This window comes from Athene cunicularia (assembly GCF_003259725.1).
Source record: "Athene cunicularia isolate RWA chromosome 4 unlocalized genomic scaffold, athCun1 chr4_part2, whole genome shotgun sequence".
Lineage (NCBI taxonomy): Eukaryota > Metazoa > Chordata > Aves > Strigiformes > Strigidae > Athene > Athene cunicularia.
The window spans coordinates 33,798,161-33,823,425 of record NW_020799099.1 but is presented as its reverse complement, the minus strand read 5'-3'; the positions used below and the strand labels follow the sequence as shown (position 1 = coordinate 33,823,425).

The 25,265-nt window shown below is 42.7% G+C and overlaps 1 protein-coding gene across 4 annotated transcripts in view; it reads right to left on the bottom strand.

The window, feature by feature from the left end:
* Positions 1 to 755: 755 nt before the first annotated feature.
* WDFY3 (WD repeat and FYVE domain containing 3) overlaps positions 756 to 25,265 on the bottom strand; it is a 142,576-nt gene continuing 118,066 nt past the window's right edge. For 3 of the 4 annotated variants that reach the window (XM_026847528.1, XM_026847527.1, XM_026847529.1), the window contains 23 exons: positions 24,393 to 24,561; positions 24,021 to 24,184; positions 23,101 to 23,249; positions 22,706 to 22,826; positions 22,245 to 22,330; positions 21,800 to 21,880; positions 21,197 to 21,251; positions 20,727 to 20,846; positions 19,356 to 19,473; positions 18,095 to 18,201; positions 17,187 to 17,340; positions 14,767 to 14,858; positions 14,236 to 14,448; positions 11,422 to 11,569; positions 10,157 to 10,311; positions 9,562 to 9,720; positions 7,976 to 8,155; positions 6,693 to 6,875; positions 5,749 to 5,845; positions 4,369 to 4,698; positions 3,218 to 3,329; positions 2,694 to 2,891; positions 1,322 to 1,442 (listed from right to left, as the gene is read on the bottom strand). In XM_026847528.1, coding sequence (XP_026703329.1) covers positions 1,322 to 1,442; positions 2,694 to 2,891; positions 3,218 to 3,329; positions 4,369 to 4,698; positions 5,749 to 5,845; positions 6,693 to 6,875; positions 7,976 to 8,155; positions 9,562 to 9,720; positions 10,157 to 10,311; positions 11,422 to 11,569; positions 14,236 to 14,448; positions 14,767 to 14,858; positions 17,187 to 17,340; positions 18,095 to 18,201; positions 19,356 to 19,473; positions 20,727 to 20,846; positions 21,197 to 21,251; positions 21,800 to 21,880; positions 22,245 to 22,330; positions 22,706 to 22,826; positions 23,101 to 23,249; positions 24,021 to 24,184; positions 24,393 to 24,561 — 3,312 coding nt within the window. Of the gene's footprint in view, positions 1,443 to 2,693; positions 2,892 to 3,217; positions 3,330 to 4,368; positions 4,699 to 5,748; positions 5,846 to 6,692; positions 6,876 to 7,975; positions 8,156 to 9,561; positions 9,721 to 10,156; positions 10,312 to 11,421; positions 11,570 to 14,235; positions 14,449 to 14,766; positions 14,859 to 17,186; positions 17,341 to 18,094; positions 18,202 to 19,355; positions 19,474 to 20,726; positions 20,847 to 21,196; positions 21,252 to 21,799; positions 21,881 to 22,244; positions 22,331 to 22,705; positions 22,827 to 23,100; positions 23,250 to 24,020; positions 24,185 to 24,392; positions 24,562 to 25,265 lie in introns of all 4 variants that reach the window. The other variant, XM_026847526.1, reaches the window with a different exon arrangement.

Sequence of the window (25,265 nt, the reverse complement as noted above, 5' to 3'; positions counted from 1 at the left end):
AGCCTAAAACCCACTGGCAAGACCTCATTCAGAAATTAAGTCCATGGGCCTACCCAATGCACGTGTTCCAATCCCAGTGGATATCAGTGTCTCTACTTCATCCCACATGTAGTGCAAAATAAATGACAGAGTAGTAAAAAAATACTGCAATTAAATTCATATTGGAACTTAAAAACCATAATGGAAATCTACTGCCGTCCTCAAGTTGAGGCCATGTGCTGAAACACCAAGATAACTTCCAAGCATTTCTGACATGACTAATATCACCCTGGTTTAGAGTAATGCCTATTGTTCCAAAAAGTTTTTTTGCAAACAAGCTAGAGGACAAGAGCGGTTAAATTTTATGCACAAGGAATTCATTCTGTACCTATAAAGCAAGCCAATTGCTATTGACTAAAGAAGGTAAAAGCTGGTTCTTGCACTGCATGAATCAGCTGCTAATGAACATTAGGTAATTAACAAAACTGCAGCTCTGACATGTATAAAAGAGGCCTTATTAAATATGAACAACACTGAGGTGGTCAAGAGTTTGGTATAAAATGCAACACAAGTGTACAATTTAGTTCCTGGTTATCTTACAGCTAGAATAAAATACTCCAAGTCCTATTCTCAAAAATGTTTTCTTTTGAAAAAATCCATGTAATTCTATGAATAGCCTTACTTAAATTAAGATACTGTGGGCAACTGAAAGAACAAACATGCACAGACTTGATTTTTTAACAGAAATACGCATAATGCCTTCGAGTTTTTGATTATTTTTTTTTAAACATTCGTATTTAAATTGATAGATGAGATAAAGATGCCACACAAAGTATAGTGGTTAATCTGAAGTCCCATGTAACAAGCAGTTAAGTTCATATTTAGATAAAAAGGCCATTATACCTATTTACAATATACACAGTTGCTTGCGAAGAAGGCAGATTTACAACTATCTTCTAAAAAGCCTTCCCCACCCCCTCCCCCCGATAAAGATGACTAGCTCTACAAAAACAAGACAAGAACGGGTGTTTAGGGTAAGTGAGGATTTTCTCGATAGCGTTGTCAACACGGGTCTAAGGGGTTGACAGATCCATTGGATTTGTGGTTATTAATCACGTCCTCCTGGGCCTCACTCTTCACTTCATTATACTCTTAGCCTCATTTACCTTCCGTCAACACCAATCAATTCAATGATCCCTTTTCACTTTTGAGTGCTTCAAACTCAGAATAAACTTAAGTGTAAACAGACAAGATTCTAATCCCTTCTGATCGCTGCACCATACTCTCACTAGTTCTCGGAGCGATGGCGGGGCTGGATGGGGTCTCCGTTGCCCAGGCCCCGTCAGTTTCTGGGTCCCTCCTCTGAACCCCGCTCATGCTGCAGGTTGTAGAAGCAGTTCTGGCAGACTCGGACTGGGGAGGAAATCTTCAGACGCTTGATTTCGGACTGAAATCTGCTGCACCTGTAGAGGAAAACAAACACTGCCGTGAACACAGGGGCCTCTCCCAACCCGGCCATTTTCCGTCTGGGGGTGGACATTCTCATTGTGATTTCAAATACCAGAAAACTGTCCAAACTTATCTTGACAAAAAAAAAAAAAAAAGCAACGCGGCGGAAGAAGTAGAATTTAACTCTGGTGATCACCGCAGGATCACTGCAATGACACTGCGTGAGAGGTGGTTTAAAAACAGCTGTTGTCACCAGTTTAGACTCAAAGTATAACTACAGAGATGAGACTAGAGATGCTGTCTGTGATGCAGTGGACCAGAGGAGAGACTCTGACCTCAGCTCCCGGGTGAGGGGAGCTCACATGTGGGTGAGTATGCCGGGTCGAAAACCATCTGCATCACTGACAATGTAAAAGTGTCATCAGCATTCAAGTTAGAAGATTAACAATGTCTAAATTAGTGACGCACTTGTGTTAGAAGACTAACGGTGTCTAGATTAACAATGGCTAAAAGTGAAAGTATTTTTACTCATTAGGGAAGAAACAGATAACAAAGGAATCTGTAGAATAACAAAGCAGAAATTTATCTACCAGTTGTGGAGGCTGAGTAGCACTTGTTGAAAGTGCTGAGAGGAATGAATTTTTGAAATGAGCATGCGCCAGAGCAACACATGGATTTGCTGTCACAGGAATATATAAGGACTTGTTTTTCTAATAAAGATTGGGAGCTTGACTGTTAACCATATTGGTGTGTGTCTTGTCTCACAGCCTCGTCCTGCAAATAAGGGGGTTCCTGCTACACTCCCCCCCCTCCATGTCATGCCCTGTCCTGTCTGAGGCAGGACCCTTACAGTCCTGCACACAGTTCACATTTTGAGCAGGTTGCTTGTAGACTGACAAGATCAACTAGCTGCTGCAAAAGAAGTTATGGGTGGTGGATTTTTTTCCTGTTTGTTTTCTTTGCTAAGCTCGTTTGTCTAGAGTTTTGCTCAGGTGGGTGACAGGAAGGTTTTCAAAGCTGCAAGCAGATTTCATTCTCTCCCAGGGCCTGTCTCACTAACTGGATTTACAAAGGGGCTAAGAAGACAGATGCCTTTTCTAATTCCCCCCTGAAAATTTGGCGAGTTTTGATGTTTTTTCTTCATCAGTTCTGTTTAGGTAAGGGAAACCTCAGGCTTTCAGCAGAGTTCCGTGCTATGCAACAGCTTTGCCCAGCCTAAAATTCTGTATGGAAAAGAGCCCGAGGGAGACTGTTGGCTGGCTTACTTCTGGCAGAAGAGCTGTCCACAGTTCCTGCAGTGGTGACGCCTCTCCGTGAGCGAAAAACGGACTGCACAGCCCGAGCAGCTGTCTCCCCCCTCGTCCTTCACCCAATGATCAGCTGCAGAGCGGCCAGGCTGATCGCTTACGGACCAGCTGAACACTCTGCCTCGACCATCCCCGATCAGAATTCTGCTGTGATCCCTGCGGGAAAAGAGCAGAAGCATTCTTGCAACAACTCTGGCACAGTGACACGCGGACGCTGATGATGGATTTTACATGTCAGAGTAGGTAAAACGTCCAACCACCAGCCGGGTCTGACTGACAAGCAGAGCTATAATGACACTATGTAACACAGCTGAATAAGTCTACTCATTTTAGCTTTTTTTTATAAGTCAGTCCTTTAACAAGGCTGCCCCTAAGCAGAAGCAGCACAGAACAGTGTTACGCGAAGAACAACAGCCGCTTCATGCCACCTCCCACTGACAACACCCAAAAAATGTTTTAAGCAATCGCTTGGGGATACTCACTTAGAGATGCCCAGAGCAGTGATTTCTGCTGGATGTGCGTTGTCTTTGCGATCAAATGCTGTGTGCATAGTTAGTTTGCTTCTAAACACCAACTGACGCTCCCATCTGTATCCTGAAAAGGAGAGAGAAGTAGGAGGGGAAAAAGCAAATTTTCTTTTTCTTGTTTTTGTTCCTTCCTCCCCCAGCTTACCTGTACGTGTGACTTTGCAGAAAAAAAAAAATCTCCCCCCAGAAATAACTCTATGACTTAGGGAAAACTCATTTTTCAACTGCTTCCCAATGCATGTAAGAAAGGAGAAGATAGATAACAATGCACAGAGCCCCAGAGCTGCAGAGAATGGTTACATGACACAGAGACACCCTGCACCAAAGCATGATGACTGCCATAACATAATTATTTTATTAAATGATTTTATTTTTGAGGTCAAGACTCAGATTTCCAAATGTCATTAATTTTCTTCATGAAAGCTCAAATGATGCTGTGTTTGGTGTGACTGAAGTAATTTTGGTGACATACAGTGTTTTGGCTGTTACTCAGCAGTACTCGCAGAGTGTCAAGGTTCTCTCTTTTTCCCCACTTCTCCCTCCATCCCCCGTCAGGAATCTGGAGGTGTGCAATAAAGGTGGGAGGGGACAGAAGCTGGAGACCTGACTCCAACTGACCGAAAGGATATTCCACACCATCTAAGATCATGCTCAGCAATAGAACTGAGAGGAGAGGTTCTGGGGAAGGTAGCCATTTGCTCAGGGACTGGCTGGTCATCATTCTGCCTGCGGGAGGTGGCGAGTGATTGCCTTTGCATCACTTGTTTTGTCTCCCTCACTCCTTCACTGATTATGACTATCCTTTTATCTCAACTCGTGAGCTCCTTTGCTTTTTTGCTTTCTGTGCTCTCCACCATCCCACTGCAGGGGGTTGTGGTGGTGGTGGCAAGGGAGCGGCTTAGCTGCTGGCCAGGGTAAACTGATCACAGCTTCTCAGAAAAAGCTTGAACAACACGCAGCCTTTCGCAGGCCAGTTTTTCTCTTTGACAGCCATTTCTGAATTTATCGGCCAACCCTGCTCAAAGCTGCACAGACAGAGCTCTTAGACTGCCCTATGGGTCACAGCACGTTTATCTGACAGAGGAAGCGTGCCCCATTTCTTTTACCTGGTTTAAGCTTGCTGTAGTGCCGTGCTTCAGCGTAGCTGGGGTGCGGGTGGTTAACCTGAGCATGGGGATGCATTTTTGCTTGTCCCTCTGAATAATTCACAAAGATAAAGCCATCTTTCTCGTCCAAGCTGAGCTGGTCTGACCAACGCCTGGAGTCGTCAGAGCCACTGTCTGCTGACCACGCTGCTGCTGCTCGGTTTGACGATGACCTTGGCCTGTGGCTGGTGCTGCTCGGTTGACTCTGGCTCTCCTGCAGCTTTGTGTCTTGGCCTATACACGGCTCGTCCGCCTCAGAGTCACTGCTGTCCTCTTCGTGGGCTTCCTGCCCTGGATTCACCCAACGGGAGAGAACGTGTTGCTAGCAGGGCTATTTTAAGACCACTTTTTCCCCTAATCTGCTGCTGCGCTACCTACAGCTCAACAGGTACCACCACAGCACAACCAGAGGGAAACTGCACGCAGGCCTTTCAAAGCTCCTGCCAGGAATCCCACTACTCATCTTTTTTGCATTGGTCTGTCAGAAAACAGCACTCCTTAGCTAAAGCTATTTCCTATGATAGTCTGAGGTGGGCTACAATAGACACAATGAGTAAAATTTTCAAAACCATGCTCAAGTTAACAAAAACAAATCAGCAAAACTTGAGTAAGCAGTCAGCTATGCTGAAATTCCACTTAACTGAGAAACATGATGCAGATTTGTCAATAACAAGTTTTTGTTAATAAAAAAAGCACCTGATGAAGATATTGATATTCCTAGTGCCACTGAAGAAAAAAAAAAAAGCTGTGTTAAAAAAAATAATTACTGAGTATTGTGCAATCCAGATCCAAACCCAGCTCATATCTTCAATACGAAGAAGGCAATAGGAAGATGAGATGGCCAAAAGAAACGCCCATCAAACACAGGCCAAAACTGTCCAACAAGGGAGAATGATATGGCCAGCACTACTTGTCTAAACAGCATACTGATCCATCAAGTAGATGCTGTTATGCTATAAATCCATTTGGAAAAAAAAAAAAACCAAAAAATCAAATCTAGCTTTTGGACAATGGTAGCATCCGTTGAGTTCACTGATAGCAGAAAGAGCTGCCCAGAGAAAAGTTCAAACTTCACAGAAAGAAAAGCTAAGACGGGCATGACTTTTTCTTACTCCCAGCAGTTTGAAACTACCATAAGCAAGGTGGTGAGCAAAGATGTTTTATTTATTATGCCCACCGGATCTCTATTGTCTTTTGAGACAAAACTTCAGTCCTCCACTCTGCACTGCATAACCACAGGGCTTTGTCTACACATAAGGAAGATGAGATAAAAGGCAAATACAAAGCACTTTTATCTGATCTTTGCTATACGCAAGCATATACATATAGGCAAAGACATACCTATTTGTGCTTCCTGACAGTCCTCTTGCATTTCCAGCACCTCCACAGGCTCTGGAGCTGGTGTTTCTGGTACTTGCAAAAACTCCATCCGCCAGAACTGGAGGGACAGGGGATAAGCACAGGGCATGTACTGAACTCTCAGCTTTCTTCTGAGCTACTTCTAGTGTTAAGATGGCTCGTTAGAACGGTGTGTCTGCGCTGGTAGCAGGAGAGGCAGGTCACATCTCCATATTAACCCTGGCTTTGGGGGCTAGACACTGTAAGAGGACACCTGTGGTCGTGTGTGAATCACAGGCGAACGCGTCTCGTGCCGTTATTTAACATCTCAGCTGTTTGACTAAGGTGTTAACTAACAACACAAGAAACTGTTACTAAACTACTAGCAGCTAATAAACTGTAACAAAATCCACTCACATAGCAACCTGACCAGCAGGCTCTGGTTAAGGCAGACCCCAGGACTGCACACAGCAACGTACTGGAAGTTGGGTCAGAACTGCCATGAAGTTCCTCTTTCCTTTCTACACAGCAAAACTAGTTGCCTCGAGGTGTGTAGAACAAAAACAGTCAAGAAAAACCTACCATCTCCAGGCATGAAAGCTGGTGACCAAAATAAAGCAGGAAGGGAAATGGGTGCTGCTAACTATGGCTAGTTACCACATGGCAACGGGTGCATCCAAGAGGAGAAAGAAAACAGAGAGTGCGCTCAGGAATGGGCAGCTCACTGAAGGGGGTTTCCATGGATCACTGTCCCTTTAACAGGCAGACAGGACAGAGTGCACGGCCCTGTGCAGGAACAGCACCAAAAGCAGGCTGCACCATCTGCCCGGGCTAGATCCCCTCCTTCCTGCAGGGCTCCCCGTGCCAGAGGAGCACCCCAGCACAGCACCTGGACAGACACGACTTCTCTAAATTTATTTTTCCAAGCAGCGATTCCCAGTACTTACCCGGACAACTCCGTCCGAATGCCCCGTTACTATGACGTTCTGGGTATCCCACTCGTTCATCTCAGACACAAAGCAACACATTATTTGCTGGCTTCGGCCGGTGAACGTGTTTACACTTGCAGTGGGGTTGCCATTAATGCTCCATACGTAGATGTAAGTGCCAGCACAGGATACAATATCCCCCTGCAAAGACAAACACGGCCGGATTTCAATACAGGTCTCAGGTTTTCTTCACCAAAACCAGAAGCCGGGTTCATTTATAAAGCCAAGTTCAGGCATCAAGGCTGGCAATTTTCAGGGAGTTCTATTCAAGCTGAGTTTGGCCACCTAAAGAAATCTTTAGGACGATACCCATTTTTTTTTTAAATAGTACATAGAAAACCAGACTGAGTAGCAACCTATTTGTTGTATTTACAGCATGAGTAGACCCATTCCTCCACCTTTCATAGTGTAACAATCCAACAGCCTACTTTCAGTATTTTCCCTGAGAAGTTTTCAAAGACTCTGCTCACACTGACTCCGTGCTTTTTCACAAATACATACCACTTCAAATTTCATTTGCTTCCTCATTGGGAAAAGAGCAAGAGATGGTCCAAACTAGTGCAGAGGGGAAACAGGAGCTGCAGTCTGAAACACTGGCATCACTACAGTCGACGGACCACTTACTAGCAGCTAATAAACTGTGCCTCTTGCTCCCCCTTCCCTCAATCACAGCCACGTTTTGCCTCCATTTCAACCACTACATCTGCTCCAGTTGCAACATGGTCCATCCAGCCCTGATGGACTGGCTATGTGAAGTTTTAACTCAGGCAAATTCTCTGACATGCATGGATAAATGATCGAGTTGGATAAATGGCAGTCTGGAACTTATAGGATATGTCTGTTTCTGTTACAATCATCACCGTGGCTTCATCCATGGTATTTTGTTCTTCCTTCACGTCAAGTGTAAGAGAGTAGAAGACAACCGAGATCACATGCCAAAATCTTTTCTTCACTCCTGTGGCAGGTTTGACAAGCCGCTTTGAAGGCCACACTAGCCATACAGCTGCCAACACTGTTAATAAGCCCTTCCGAGATCAAGATGCTGTGATGGAATAAATCCATGTACATCTCTGGACAAAAGATGCAAATTATTCCCTAAAGCAGCTAATTAGTTTTCAGCTGAGTGATACGAGTTTTGCCAAACTAACAGGAGAGCCCGGTTTGTTTTTCTTCAGTTTTAACAATTTCTGACTCTTGCTACTGTTCCCAGTTCAGGTTGGTGAATGGTATTTGCTCCTTACCGTTAATTCATTTATACAGAGTGCTGAAACTGGAGCCCTGTGGCCTCGAAGCTGTGTTAGAAAAGAGAGTTTATTCAAGTCCCAGATGATGCAAGTGCGATCCCGTGATCCACTCACAATTATGTGATAAGCCAGAGATGCTGTTAAGCATGTGACGGTGTCAGTATGACCCAGCAACGCCTGCAAAACAGAAGTCAGGAGGAACAAGCTGCCATCAGGAGGGAGCACAAAAATCACCACATAAAACCCACTTATCTGAAAAGATTCAGATAATGTAAACGTGAATATGTTTACATATCAGAAGATGCAACTGACCTACAGGTATTCAGTTGGCAACTATTTTCATAATCGAACATGACAAAAGCAATATTTGTTTCCATTTAAAAAGAACTCTCACAAAACCAGGTTTCAAGGGTCTAACATTATACAGCCTTCTATTGAAATAAAACCCCCAAAATAATAAATACATTTATTTATAAATAAATAAATTTCACCCCTGGTGAAATTATATTTTGAAAACAGAAACTCTTTGTAAACACAAAATGGCTCCTGCCTAAACTTCTGTTCATGTTTGAGAAGAGATAAAAAAAAGGAAGAGTTGCAAGCAAGAAGGGAAAGTCAATTGAAAGGAGCAAAAAATTACAAGCGTCTACTTGTATTAGACACTGCTTTGAAATTTTAGGCTTTACCTAACCATTGTAACAAGAGACTGGAATAGAGTCAGATTACTGCAGCTTACTCAACTCAAAACATTGGCTAAAGTGAAACAATAAAGGGGAAATGATGAAATAATTCTCTGAATTTCTTCTCTTCAGTTTGAGTGGAATCTCTCCTCCAGAAAAAGTTCTGCTATTAAGATGCTAACAGGAACAGTAACGCTTAACAACCTCGCTCCCTGTAACAATGATACAGAACTTTTAGAGTATTTTGAGGTAGTTGGGGGGGGTTGTTTTGGTTGTAGGTGGATTTTGTGGTGGTTGTTTTTTTTTTTTTCTTTAGTAAACACACAAGACTTATTCTGCACTCAGCTGCAACTGACTTGAAAGCACAGGTGCTTGCTTGTTAAGACTAAAAGTTGATGCTTTGAATTAACAAAGCAAGAACAACTCAAGGTGATCCTGAACAAGTATACTCTGCTCCACAAACACACCTGCCAGAAGAGCGAAGTTTTGCATGGAAGTGTAATTTAAATATATAGTTTTTAAAGAAAAAAGTAATAAAAAAAATTAGAAAAGGAACCTTTAAGCCAGTCTCCTTCACTGCCCTCCCTGACAAGAGTTTTCAGAGGGGGGTATTTTACACACAACACTGATTTCACAAAGCACACCTCTGTCATTTTGTTAACATTGCTACCAAATTCCCTGTCTCTCCAAAAAGCTCCTGGTGATTAACTGTCCTTAAAGCCGATGCAATTTTGAAGATGCATTTTGCCCACTTTCAGTGCAGGTCAGTACCTCGACTATTCAGTTCTCCAAAGGCTGGCCAGACTCGTGCTTTCAAACCTTACTCTGTGAACAACACCCCTTTCAGAATTCCTTTGCTTCTGTAACACAGCTTATGTAAAAGGCAGACTTATTGTATTTTACCTGTTTTAGAGTGAGTGCTTTAGCTTTTTCTTTGGAGATGCCCATTTCCCACACGCACACTGCTGTACTGGTTCCTCCAGTGATAACTAGTTTGGGGTTGGGGCAAATGGCACACAGTATCTGACCCCATTCTGACAAACATTCATAAACAATTACTGCCTAAGAATACAGAAAACAAAAGAAGAATTACTTGCAAGAATTAGTGTTTGGTAGGGTAAAAATAAAAACCTGAGTGCCACCCTCCATGCTGGACCATCAGGTAACTAAGATACCCCTTATGCAGCTTTTCCTCAAACAGAAGCAATTCCAGCCTCTGCCATAAGATGCCTCCCGCGAGGACATGAGAGATGAGCTTTGGCTGCACAGATTTAACTCATTCATGTGTTGCATCCCGGGTAAAAAATTATTCTTGATCAGTGTATGTCATTCTGCTAGTGTTCTGGTGAAGAGCACCAGATAGGGAGCAATAAAACACATGCAGTACAAGATTATTTCATTCACGTGTGAAATATTTCCGTTGTTCAGATTTTTTCCACTACTGAGTACTCAGTGCTTTTGGTCTATTCATCACTGAAGCAAATGTCAGATTACAAACCTTGTCCGACTCGTAGGTACCCAGTCTACAGCTGAGGTCTGCGTAGCCCCAAGCAAAAGTTTTATTCCACGTAGGTGGGATGAGAACCTTGTTCTGTTCTACTGCCAGAATGCCTTTATCAGTACACACGATCTGTCCCACAGGCTCCTTGAGCTCTAGACAAGAAGATGGGGTTATATTTTATTGCTGGCACAGACAAACACTATCCCATCCTCTTAAATACCTGATGCTCTGCAAAACAGAGGATCCAGTAGAGGATCTCTGTATTTATTTGCTAGGTTATACAAATACCCGTTTGTGTGACGATGGCAATTTTTGCTACGTTCCTAACAAGTGCAGGGCTACCCATCAGCAGGACCGGCGGGAATCTGATCCCTGAGGATCACGAATTGCTTCTCTCTCACCTGCGATGCTGCATAAGGTGTTCTTCAGACAAGAGGTCTGTGGTCACTAAAAGCGACGGTACCATTTTGGGTACAAGTACAAGCCAGTTCTCGGTATCGATACCAACTTCTTGGCCAAGCGTTCCCACAGGCCACATTCCTGACTACAGCCCACGGTGACCTACCTGTTCTTCCCCCAGGCTTTGCAAGTATATAACTAATGGTTGGACTGAATGATCTTCAAGGTCTTTTCCAACCTAGATGATTCTGTGATGGAGGTAAGTGCTTTCTAGTTTCCTGTTTCAGTGCAGCCCTGCTATGTCCTGGGTAACAGTACACCCTTCTCTCTTCACAGCAGGCACAGACTCATTTAACCAACCAGGAAAGAAACCACTTTATAGAGCATTTACCTGCCTCAAGGACAATTAACTTCTGTTCAGTCCCATGTCAGATATTAAGTCAAAAACTACCTTTTTTGTCTCAGTGCAGCTACCAACAGCATCCCTTCCTGCCACTTCTCAGTATTTCTTGGCTCTGTGATAAAGAATCCTTTTGCTATGAAGACTGCAAAAACTGAGGCCTAGAAGCAGTGCACCATGCATATCTACAATAAAACTTTAAAAAGGTGCTTCAGCCCAATTGTATCACTCTATTTTAAAACAGTTCTATTAAAATGGCACAGATTTGGTGCTTCCCAAGTACACTACAGTAGCTAAGAACATAATCTTACAGCATTAGGACACATTAAATACGTCTTTCTCCCAAAAGTACAGGCATTAAGAACACCAGAACTAAGCAAAACGTGGGAAAGGACAATCTTCCTGAAACTCTTGATCGTTCTGGCAAAGAAAGAGGAATAATTACTGTCATTTTACAGGTTACCTTTCACCGGGGCAAGAGATGGCCGCAGGTTGTCCAAATGATGGAAAAAAATCTTGTCACTTGTGGAACCAGGAGGCAGAGATGTTCCCACCACCTCTCCATTCAGTCGGCTTCTAACACGCTTTGGTGGGTGTGGTTTTTTAAAGAGCTGAAATTCATCAAGAAATTATCATCAAAAAGCACAGGTTTACAGGAGCACAAGCTTAAAAAGATCTCCAGCCCGTCCCACCATCCGTCTAAAAAAAACAGCAGGTCAGCAAATGTTACTTAACTGTTCTCAACGTTCACTGATAACTTAGGGAAACCATTTCAGCAAGACTTCAATAAATAACACAAAAATCCAATAAGGATATAATGAGCAAAGTATTTTTAAAGCTACCACCACTAAGTAAAGCAAGCAAAAATCCCAAAGTTGACACCTCATACTGTATCAAATTCTAACCTCAAACAACAAACTCAAAGCTCAATTTTGGCTTTGAAACAAACTGTGTGCCACAAACGGCAGCTAAAGAGTCACGGCATGGGTGGGCACCTCACTGGGCCACGTATAACCACGCACAAGAAACACATCTGAACCTGATTAGCTTCTGCCTAGCTCTTCGTTAATGAGTGAATTTCCATTTCACCGCTTCACTGACCATTCCTGGTATCTCAGACTATCAAACAATCTGAGCATCGCTTCTAATAAGCCACAATCACCAGTGACACACTCTAAAGTTTATCATGTGATGAATTCACAATAAACATCTTAGATGGTAGATGCTATGTGTTATAATATTGTAAATGACAGACACAAACACTGAGTGATATTTTGTAAGATTTCAAGTACTCTTTCCCAGAGAGGCTACGGAAGAAGAACTGAAATTCCAAGGCTGAAAGTTATTTTCCTCACAGCCCTTTGAGATGTGTTACCCATTTGCCTATCCAAAGCAGAGGGAAGATGCATAAACCTGAGGTAGCTGAGCTATGAGCTGAGCTATAAGCACGCACAGGTGTTCCCACTGCTCACACCTACACTCTGGGTACACAGGGTAACAACAAGCCTACGTGCCACAGCTCTCCCTGAACTACAGCATTCCTCCTGTCTGCTGGGCTATGAGAAGATGGAGAGAGAAGACACATCAGCATTCACAAGGACAACTGATCCCAAAAAACACCAGTTCTGGCAAGAAAAAATAACCCCCTCCTTTAAGTGGCCATTCCTCTTGGTTATTCATTCTGCTCTGCCCCGCCAGGGCTGTGGCACCCCAGGACCCTCTGTCCTGAGAGCCCTCTTCCAAAGGCAGCGCCAGCTCTGGAATGTTCTGCAGCACAACTTTTAAAAATGGAAAACAGGTCTACCAGGGGTGTTGCTGTTGGAAGAGATGGGATAAAGATGTAGTCCTCATGTTACATCTGCATGCAGCAAAGGAGTGAAGAAGCGCACAGCAGCCACGTCACTGAGATAGCCTGCTCTAGATCCCCTCTGGAAAGTCACAGAGGGCGACACCAAAACTCTACAGTTACATAAAAATGTTCTCCAAGAGCACTCACCACCAAAAATAACTTAAAGGAGGAGTCTAGATTTTCCTCCAGCTCACTGCAGCCTAGCAAAGCGTCATGCTGTTTCTGGTAGATCTCATCATAGGTTTGTACCTAAAAGGGCATCTGCAGATTGAGGCAGACCTTTGGACTGAGCTGCAGTGCTCTTCCACTGCCCTGCTCTCAGCCCCAGTCTTATCTGTTCATCTGCCTTGAGCTGGGCCATGTCTGATTGTCACCACAATCCAGTGAGCGGTCATCACTCAACAGGAGAAAAGCTGACAGCCACTACCCATCTAGATCATTGAGAGCGAGCAAGGAAGGGAAAGGAGAGACACAGCCACAGAGGACAGATGAGCAGTTTTTAGCCTTCCTTCCACACAGTGAGACAGGTAGCCATCAGTGGGTCCCCACAGGAAATATCCTGTGGCTGTCCCAAAACGTTATGTGCTGCTCTAGCCTAGAGTTCTCAATACGTGGGTTGGGCTCCCAGTGAACTGCTGAAGGTATCTGAGGTTTCCACCAGATCTAGGATTGGAAAACTTCACTGATGACATTTAGAAGTTTCACTGGACAGCAAAGACATCCTAAAGAAATGCCTGATTATTAAAAAAAAAGAGAAACACTCAACCCCCCCAAAACCCATAAACACCCACACAGTAAAACTTTAGATTTCATATTACATTTCATAATTTAATCTCTTAAAGAGAATACAAACTTTAAATCTGCACCAAAAACATGTCTATAGAGCTCCTTAACTACAGCTGTCCTACAAGAGTCTATCTTCTTAATTTAAATTTTGAGGTTTCTTTCAACAGATTCTTCAAAAAAAATATGTGACCGAGCCCTACAGAACTCCAAGAGACTGGTGTAAAAAAAAAATAAAGACAGCATAAGTTGTTACAGCAATTATTTTAATACAGGATAACTTAAGATACCTGAAGGCTAGGCATTACTTTGAAGTTGCACTTTCACTGCCCCCTTGTGACTTAGCAGCAGAACAAATTTTTTTTTTTTTGATGCCATAATTCATTTAGCCTTCATTTTAAGGGTACAAAAGGGGGGGGAAAAAAAAAAAAAAAAAAAGACAGTTCTAATCTCACAAGCAAAGCCCCAAGCTGATCTTTGTTGTGTTTATGATGGAAATGTAAAAGATTTCAAATCGCTGGAAGAATATTTATGGAAAAACAGTCCTAGGATGTTCCACTCCTAAAACACTTTCCCATTCTCTATTAATGCGTTTCAACTCAAGTGTCATCTGGCAAATAAGAATTCTACGAAGGGTATATATACCTGCTTTGGTATCTGTCCAAAGTTATTAATGAATCCTATGGTAGCTGTCTCTTTTAATGGATCGTTGATATTATATATGTCCACTTGTCCCTCATAGAAGAGATGGTGAAAGACATTTACAGCTTCTACTGCAGCAGGGCCTTGCTGTTTATAGCCAAAGATCAAGTCAATCCACTCATGCAGATGTGCACTCACAAAGTCACATTCCAGAGCCTGAAATTCAAAAGGCATGCATTAAAACTAGTCCTATCAGTCACTGGTTGAGTTTACCGCACCTGCCACAAAGAAAAATGCAGAATGTATTTTGACATATTCCCGTTACGTTCTGATAAAGCTTTCCGTTGAAAAGTTTATTTTCAATGCACTCCTTAGGCAAAAATGAAGGGGAAGAAATGCCAGTTCTACAGACCTTTAGCCAACAGCCCAGGACTGACGGACTGTAGCTGAAACTGCGCAAATTGAGCTGAGATTTGTGGAAAGGCCCTTGGCCCAAGGGATGTTTTCTACTGTCATGACTAAAACGCAAATTACCTCCCGATGAACTCTGATAAATTCACGAGGATCTCCTTTTGCCCACGGGGGGAGTATTACATCACCAAGTTTAGTGCCATTTTGTTTGCAACCTATTAAAAAAAAAAAAGAAAGTTTGGAGACAAGTGCTGCAACCGCACTGTAACAGCAATGGTGAAAAAAATTATTTTTAAAAAATTGAATTCTAACACCTTTCCTTCATCAAGCAAGCCATTTCAGTCTTTTCTTTAGAACGATGTAATTTTTAAATGTCAGACAATAAAACACGAAAAATTGTGCTTCAGTTTTCATGTAAGTTTGCTCGCAGGGGGAAGAATTCACATATTCCTTGCTAAGACTTTAGAAGATGATGATAGAGCTTCAGCACGCTCTCTTCAAAACAAACATTACTGTTCTAGATAGAGGTGTTGATGAGATTACTCCTCAGTCTTCACAACTTCATAATTCAGAGTCTGAACTCAAAAACTTTATGTTTCGCCATCAAGTGCTCTTGGAACGTGATTATTTTTGAATTTTTTGATAGTATTTGATTATTTTGTCTTTATTTTTCTATTTAAGTAAATTTCTGCTTTTCTCTCCCAGCAGCCAGTAAAAGAGCCTTCCACAATTGCTGCACAACCAGAAGCTTGTTATGTCAGTCCACGTTCCAGGAAAACTGGAATAAGTGTGCTAGCCCCGATTTAAGAGAGGACATAATTTCCTGTATTTGGCATCTGTTTAGCATGCATATAGCAAGGGCATGTCAGTGGAGTGTATTTTGAAGAAAATAAATCCCAGCTGGAGACAGCATAACAGTAAACTGTACTGAGAAGCCTTGGTGCAAGAGTATTTCATCACAGGATTTATTTTTTTCACAATACAAACATTCTGCATCAAAGAAGGGAATTACTGTTTTACCCACGAGCACGGCTACACCTCACAGGGGTACAGGCTAAATATTCATTTCCTACCAGTGAACAGCTAACTGGTTTTCCCCACAAGCTTCACACCCAAAGACACTGGTGATCTCCCTGGGCATGGTCTGGCCACGTGCATTGATCTGGGTCCCAGATAGCCCCCTTCCCTCGCAGAAAATTAAATGGTGGCATGTTGTAATTGCTAAAAATGTATTTGTTAAGTTATATTCTCGTTTTGTCGTTTGTTTCCAAAAGATGATCCCACGTTTCCTATTAGCTGAGAGGAACACTCAAATTTCCAAGTTTACAGGGGTACACAAGTACCAAGAACATGGCTCCAGCAGAAACACTGCTTGCATCTGCAGACTTTGAATCTCCCTCTCTTTTTATCTGGGGGGAAGGGGAGCAGGATTGCTTCAAATTCACACAACCAAAAGTATCACACAGTGTCTGACAACTGCTCCTAACAAAACCTTTTTCACTCTTGCGCCAAATGCTCAATGAAGACTTTCTAGGACTCTGATGGCCACAGTCCCAAATTATCAGACACAGAGCTAAGCGGACAAGACCTCCACATTTTTCCAGTAATGGCCATCCCCTTCTGGGTGATATATACCTGGGAGAGGCTTTGCAGGGTGTTCTTTTGGCTTTGTTTATGTTTTTGTAAGGTTGTGCTTCCATTCTCTTACTGTACATTTTGAAAAAAGCATTTTAGGTCATTAAAACCTACAACTTGATTAATCTTTATTATTGCTGTTAGATTCACAGCACATTGCTCAGAAAACAAGAGCTTAATGCCACTGTTAAGAGTGACACACATACTAAGGAACATGTATCTCCTATGGCCAACAGGTGTGAAATTTGTCTCCTGTTGAATAATCACTCTCACAAAACCTAACTGCCACATTTCCTATTAAAGTATTCCTAAAGGTTGTCTTGAAAGTCCTAAAAGTGAAGGCTGTCAAACGGATTTTGCAAAGCTTAAAAAAATATGACACCATCACAGAGTAGCAAGTTATACAGAGAAAAATGCAAACCAGAGAAATGCCACGTAAAACATGATTACCTGTGCATTTTGAACTGGTAAAGAAAAAAAACCCCACACCCATAAAAATCAACTAAGCAACGCCACTTCAAACAAAAATAATTTTTGGGTAGTTCAGTGTTTTGTTCAGCAATTCTCAGCATAAACTTTGTGTTAACTACTTAAAATGAACACTCAGTGCTTGAGAAAGTATTCTTGTCTGCCAAATCTGAAAAAATAAATCTGAGGCGTCACAGAGGAAGCAACAATTCCTGATAAAACAATGAGTTCTGAATCATTCAGACTGTCAAATATAATATTGAATAAACCTGTGGTGTCAGGAAATACCAGAAGTAGTCCTGGTTATGCTTTCACGTCAAAATGTGCAGGTCATGTACCACTGTCTCATGCAGTTAAACCGATCTTTTTCTGCCCGTGTTACAACGCTCTCCTCATGTCGGACTGTCTGGGCCCGGCTCTCAGAAGCCCCTTTTGCCTACCTAAGTCAAAATTGTTGGAATTAAGCAGGAACTCGGGGAGGTAGAAGAACTCTGGGATGAGCTCCTTCACGTCTGCCATGTTGTGCTTTGAGGCTGAGTACCAGGCCTCCCGGACACTGTGAAACATTCGGTCAGCCAGGTCGAAGTGACCACCCTGCGGGACAGAGCGAGAAGCACGTCAGCACGGCAGGACCTCAGCACAGCAGATTTTGACCAGGCAGAAAATCAGAATATCCTCTGCCTAATACAGGCACCTCAGAGCAGAGCACGTTTCTTCCTCTAACGCAACAGATCTAAACAACTGCACCGCTTTTTGGTACCCAGCAATAGCAAACATAAAGCACTGAGATACACATATGCAGAATTTCAAGGAAGGAGTCACCTAGTCCTATTTCAAATAGTCTCTTCCAGAGAAACACAAATCTCTTTCTCTGATGGCTTCTGTCTAGGAAAATAGTTGACGCGTCATGTTACCGACGCCACTACCCATCAAACTGGCAAACACTTCCAGGCTCTGCAAACATTTGTTTATTTTAACACAGTACTAAAATAGCTCTCAGACATAGTGTTTTCAAATAACAATCTTTCAACACCTCCAGCACAGAACTAAACTGGCATATGATTCTTTCAACAACAGACAAATAAAGCATGACGAGCAAAGTATTTCTCACAATAAAACTTGCTTTGTTTTTTGTCTGCTGATATTTTGTTCTGCATACATTTAGGAAAATGTTCAAAATACAAGAAAGAAATGTGAATTCCGTTACATCTTTTACAAAGAAACATCAAAAACCTCCCAGGCAACAATAACTCTGCTAAAAATATTTCTTCTACCATAACTGACTTTTCACTTAGGTCTCAACTGTACAGCAGGATAGAAACACAAGGTGGGGCGATGCAATTTTTACCTGTAACCGTAAGAAAATCTGAGTAAAAGGCTCCATCCGGACCAGATAGGAAGCCACTATCATGGCCGATGAATAGTGGGTCCCATAGTGGTAAGCTGGGGTTTCCCCTGCAGAAGATCAAAAATCATAAATACAGAACAAATAAAGCAGTAAAGTGACAGAATCACTACTAACTGAAAAACAAAATTAAATTAGTGCTGCATTTTAATTACTCTGTGACCTTCGACACAATTATCATGATTTGTAATTTTCATTCTTGAGACTCTGAAAGGCTTTATGTTTTGTCACGGCCACCACTTGAGGTTTGGCTGCAGTTCAGCAGCGCTAATTCTGCTTCTGCAGAGCAATACTGAACCGTTAGTCATTTTTTATTTTAGCTAATTGAAATGTTGCGGTGCAGCTACGGTGATTTCTACTGAAGAAACAGTTTAGGGTTTTTTTTACCTTATTGGTTACTGTGGAAATTAAAGGCCTGGTCAGAAATAAGTCTCAGAATTGTTGGCTACAGATTTTTTACAGCTTTTTTACTTACTTAATTTCCTGGCAAAAACTCTGCATAAATACACTTGGAACATACTGATTCACTTCTAGAAATGAACATCTTTGCCACCTGCTGTTGTTTGATACAGAACAGCATCACAGTAGTTAAACAGGGTTGTGTCTTCAATAGAAGCACATGAGAAGAAATGTATCATATAACAGCTGCCTTGCCAAACACACAAGTTTTATGTTCAATGTATAAGGAAGCTCTAAAATCGAGAATACGTAACCGAATCCCATCTCGTTCTGTTTTAGGGGTTTTCTAGCTAAGAAAATGCCTTTTCCTTAGCAAAAACCTGATGTATTAAGATAAGAAATTAAAAAGCTGGAGTACTGCTAATGCAGAAGTCCTCCCATGCCTTTGTACAACTTGTATTCTTGCAGCAGCACTCAAGCTGTTTTAGCAGAGTCAGCTGGTTGTGCGCTTCACATGCCTGCCCATCCCAGACTTTAGACAATGTTAAACTGTTCTGAATGTGCAACTCTTTTGTCTGTATTTTTACATATAAACAAAAGCTGCCATTTGGATTTAAAACAAACAACACAGCGAGAAAACCAACACTCCTTTGCTCTAATTTAGTATTTGTTGGAGAGACCCTAAAAGCCAGAGTAGATCCGCATCCAAACTCTTGATCCAGAATATGAAACATCGTGACTTGCTCCCATCCTGTGACAGGCACCTGTCCCCTCTGCTCTGCCTGCAGGATGTGTCATTACTTACCATTGGGGTCTTCCCAGTCTTTGTATCGTTTCTTGTACTGGGCTAACCTGTCTTCTGTTTGAGCACCCATGGGCTTGGCCAGGTTTCTGAATGTCTTGGGATTTGTAAGATCCAGTTCCTTTAAAAATAAAACAGACACCAATTTTACTTTAAAAAAAAAAAAGGTCCAAAACACCAACAAACCCTTTCAACATGGCTGATTACCATATCGAATATCACATACCCCCTCAGCCTGCCAGCTTTGGGCACCTTAACACGAGAGAGATCTGGAGGGGCTGGAGCGAGGGCAGAGGAGGGCAACGAGGCTGGGGAAGGGCCTGGAGAATAAATCCTGTGACGAGCCAGGGAAGGAGCTGGGAGTGTTCAGTGTGAGGAGGAGGAGGCTGAGGGGAGCCCTCATCCCTCTCTGCAGCTCCTGACAGGACACTGCAGAGAGGCTGGGGCTGGGCTCTGCTCCCAGGGGATCAGGGACAGAACAAGAGGGAACAGCTGGAAACTGCCACAGGGGAGGGTCAGGATGGGCATGAGACACAAATGTTTCCCAGCAAGAGTGGTCAGGGAGTGGAACAGGCTGCCCAGGGAGGGGGGAGTCCCCATCCCTGGGGGGGTGTCAGGCTGAGGGTTGGACTCGGTGATCCCCAGGGGCTTTTCCAACCTGAATGATTCTGTGATTCTGTCACCTTTGTTTTCTGCACACACAGCAGGTGCAATTTTGGATACGATTAAAACAGTCCTCCAGTCTGGTCTAAGAGTGTGAGTGGGTTTCATTTTCAGTCACATCTGGGCTCCTGACAATTTCTGCCCTGTTGGCTTCATCCTGTTCCCCAGTTCCCCCTTAATTCTGTTCCTGAATGCTTGACATGCACCCTAATGATATTGTGTGTTATGGTCTGCCTGGTGGCAATAGCTGTCTACAAAAGCATTCATAGGATATTTTATCTTTTTCAAAAGCAAATTCTTCACTGTGGGGCCAGATTTCACAGTAGCCCCTACCAGTCTTCTGGACAAGCATGCATTCTCTGTGGGTGTAACATCCTTCAGGACAGGCAGTAGAAAGCTAATGCCAAGACTTATAGGAACTTCTGCAGCACGGAGAGGCAACTGCCTTAGAACAAGCTACCTATCCTGGCCCTCACCTGTGCACAGTCTAACAACATCCATCAAATCCACACAGGCAAGGACCTGCCTGCATGGCACAGCCAAGAATCTCTAACATCCAACCCTCTGAAGTGGGAGAAATGTTACAAAATAGGTGGAATCCAACAACTGGAGATGAAACCTCGGTTTTACCAAAGCAGTACGAGCCAGGTGTAATATTTGCAAAACCTCCAACATATAAAAAATTACTGACAAGAGTGACGAGATATTTACCTCTGAATCATAGTCTGCGAGGATCCAGGGAAAGACAGGGTACTGCATGAGGTCATTGTAGGATCTGCCCGCCAGGGTGTTTAAGTGCATCAGGTACTGGAAGTTACTGATTTCTCCTCTCTTGAGGAAGACAGATAACAGCGCTGTAACGTGTTCACCTTACAACCACCAAACATCTGAGCTGCCAGACAGCATTCAGCTCCCCCCCCGCGTATGACACTTAACTTCAATATTACGATGCTCACTCTTTTACTACAGTACCTCCCCCCGCATCTTCAACGGTAGAACCATTTCCTATTTGATGATCACACAGTGAAACACTACACACTAAAATGCCGATATACACTTTCTATAGCCGTATATTCCATCCCTTCAAGTAAGATGATGCAACTTATGTGCACTGGTTTATTACGTATCACTACAAAATGTGAAATTTAATACAAAAAAAACCCCAAAATTTTCATACTTACTTCCCATCTTTGGGTAACAGATTTTTCTCCCACTAAAGTGCTAAGCAAGCCAGACCTAATGGGAAGAAGGAAGTGCATCTTCTGACTTAACAGTGAGATCTGAGTCACATTTTCACATGACAATCCAAAGTTTTAAGATTAAAGCTTATAAATTGTAACAATTAGAAAAACAGAGCTTTGTTCCTTCTTTGCTTTAGCAGTGCCTTCTTTTACATCTAAACACATACTGTTAAAATTGTGCACATTGATTATGCAATTCAGTGCAATGACAAACATATCTAACAGGCTGCTGATGAGGAAAGTATCTTTAACTACTTGGACAAGTCTAATGGCTTTGGCACTCCAATTCCTTTCAGAACACACCAGTATACCAGTAACATTAATCCTGATGGCATGTATTAATTAGTAAGAAGACAAACCAATGCTGCCAATGATATTAGTACATTTCAAATAACAGGAGCACAACATCAGCCGTTACATATTTTGGCAATGCCCATTTTAAATTGAGATTGCAGTACTCTCCAGTGAATCCTGACCTTAATGCAAGCAGCATTTATTTGAAACCGATGAGCTACAGAGCTTGTGAGGGACAGAATCACCTACCCTTGCTCTACGCTGGTGTTTGGTCTCTGCCCAGACACTGACTCTGAACTGTCCGTTAGGGATGGCACCACAGCCAAAAACCTGCATCAGCAGTTAAAAAGAGATTAAGATTAGTGTTTCTGTCCTTGGGATGTTTTCTCCTTAGAAACAGAGTGCATTTAGCACAGGTACAGACTTCATTTTGAGCAGGTACGTAACGTCTTTCACAAAACCAGAGTGACTTTTCTCCTGAAGCATCCCGCAGGTTGCTTCAGGAGAATGCTCACTAATGCTCGTGGGCATTAGTGCTTCTAGGAGGCTTTTCCAGGCAGCACTAACCTGCTGCCTAACACCCGTCACTCTCACAATCTGCATCTGGTTGTTGGGTCACTGGAGGTTCAAACACAGCTCAACCAAAAATATTTGCAAATATTCAGATTAAATGCTCTCAGTTATTTTACAATACCTTTGATAAACTTTGTTTCTAATCCCTTTTTGGAAAGCTAGAAGATAGTTCCGTCCATCTCCTGAGAAAACTTCAATCGCAATCGGCTGAAAATGAAGAGGACAAAGCCATGTCAACACTAACACATTTGCCCATCACCTCCGAAGGTCGGGTGTGCACCACTTAAGTCACACTGTACTACACCTGACACCAAATTATGGTCAAGCAGACTTTGCTTAGCGCGGTCAGATGTTTTATTTTGGAAATGCTAAAACGCACTAATACACCCAACAAACTAAACTGTGGTAAGGCAAATGTTCAAACGAGGGTGCCCAATTTAAGCACTTCAGTTTCAATGCAGTGAATAGCTTCACTGTCTGAACACTATTCAGTTAAGGATATATTTTACTTTTAAAAAATGACAACGTCGTCTAAAAAATTCCAAAGTCGGCTCCTCAATCCAAATACAGTGTCCAGGTTACCTGCAAAAGGTATCTCCTTTTATGTACTTCCTTGATATCTTCATATGCAAATATGCTGCATGTTCTTTTGAGTTGACTCGGACCTTGCCTTGCTCCCCTAGGTATGATTGGCTCATGCATCCTGTAAATGAGCATAAACAGGCAAGAGAGAAGTGATTAAAAAGAAGAGAAACCAAAAGAATTAATCTCTTTAATTCATATGAGAGACCAGATACAGAAGGAGGTGATTTTCACAACATACCATACTACACTGAGCAATTTGTGAGCACAAAGGAAACTGCCTCGGAGGTCTTTCTGAATCTGACATTATTTTGGAGTTGTCTTCTCAAAAATCTCATTAAATACTTCTTGTTCAGCTACGAAATACTGAGGAAACTCTCTATTAATCTACTCACTTTGGAGGCAGCGTCTCAATATCCCGTATTTCTCTGGTGGCTGTCATGGTAAATCCATCGATGACGTAGAAGTGCTCCTTCCCAAAGAGCAGCAGCCCCTCGCTGGTGTCGAGGCCCTGAACCCGGGCGCAGCGGTACATGTGCTGGATCTGCCGTGAGAAGCAGACACTGAGCAAAAGCGGCTTAACGAGATCAGGCTCAGACCCTTGCTCTATCAGTACGAGCCCCAGAGCCTGGCTTTAACACCTTGCAGATACCACAAAAATCCTGCTGTTTTCCCCCTTAATGAGAGATATACCTAATGCCTGCAATCAGCAGTTGGGAAAGGAGTTAAATAAAGCCTCCTCTATATGATATAGATTTATACAGTTACCCACTTACCAACTCACACCATCATGCTGGAGCATATTTTAGACCCTGTAGCCCACTCAACTATGATCGCAAATATATTTACCGGTACACTTCAGATGGACAAAGCCCGAGGTAGCAAATACACAGCACGGTGGCTCAACACTGTTCTTGTGGATAAAATGCTAGTTATCAATTTTTTTCATTCTAATTGAGGGAATAATTAAGTTCAGTATTTATATTTTAAACATGTATTTTTGTCTGGACTCATTAAGCTGACAGGATAACAATCCAAGCATGGGATGGCTCGTAGCTTTGCAGTTCAGGACAGGTTCTTCTTTCCCTAGCAGGCAGGAGGGAAGAAAAAGAACGTTTCCAGCACAGGGTTTTCAGCTCAGGATCTCTTTGAACCAGAGCACGCATTTGGTTTCAGGGAAGAAGCTGATGAAATATTTAATCAAATTCAGAGGCAGATCAGAGAAGGTACTTTGGACATTTACTCACGCTTGCGACATGTAATGAAGAAATTCCAATACAGTAAGTGCTTAGTGTATCTGAAGGACACACGGTACCTTCTCTCCTTCTTCAAGGAGTCGAAGCAAAGTTGTATTGTCAGTCTTCTCATCTTCATCAATTGAACTCCCCTCAACAATTTGATCCTGCGATTGGTCCTGGTTCTCATCATCTCCGCCGTCAGGAGCAGAGCGAGAGCGTTTCAAGGGAGGCTTCACTAGGCCTGGAAAAGAAGAAGAGACATGGATGAATAAAGGCCTGGAACACGAAAAATTCACTTTTCAAAACCTACTGAAGACTGAAATGCTTGATATGATGCTAAGACCGCAAACCAACACGATCCTTATGCTTATCTTAATGTAAATGCATGAAAAGATACAAAGGCAGATCAATTCAAAGAAAACAGTTCAGAGCGGAACAAAAGATCTCACCTTTGACTCTTGCAATAGTGTCCTCCCCGTGTTCTGGCTCCTGCTGAGTTGTTTCACCCACCGTGTTCTCTTCTATAGCATCCTGAAAGACTGCAGGGTTTCCAGAAGCCAGGCGCATGTAGTACTCCTTACTGTCATAACTGATAGCCCTTCGGTAACGAGCAGGTTTCTTAGAAATAATTGAAGAAATTGCTTCATCAGTCAAGTCCTCGCTTACTTCAGTGAACATGTGTCAGGAATACTGTGTGCAGCACAGGGCATGCCCATTGAGTGTTCGGTACATGCTCAGTCATTCACCAACACATACAGAAACAGAGACTCCTCAGTAGATCTAATCTGTCAAATAATTTTTCACTCACGGCCGAGTGGAGTTGCAGAAATGTCAGCAGACAGACCTACAACACGGGCAATGACTAACGTGGCCACTGCGTTACCAACTGTCACAAAAGGCTGCCACACTTGTGCTTAAGACTGATAGACCAGATGGGCATTTTACCATCTTTCCTAACTCCCTCCAACACGTGCAGTTTGTTCGTTAACCAGCTGACTTCTTCATTGGGCAAACTGCCTCAAGGAAAGGAACAGATATGTGGAAGCTGATATGAACTAAAAGCAGTCAGGGACCAGCTTTAAAGCTCAGAAATTCTTCTTTAATTCAAATAGTTTCTGGGCAGAAGACTGGCACAAGTGTATCCATTTAAATTAAGTGATTCTTCAAGCACCGTTTTTACCTTTGGGCATACAACAACAGATTATGACACATTTCACTGTGGTGGTGGGGTGGTTTTTTGATTTTGGGGTTTTTGGTTTTGTTGAGGGGGGATTTTTGGTTGGTTCTTTTTTTATACGTCCATCGTATCCCCCCCCCCCCCC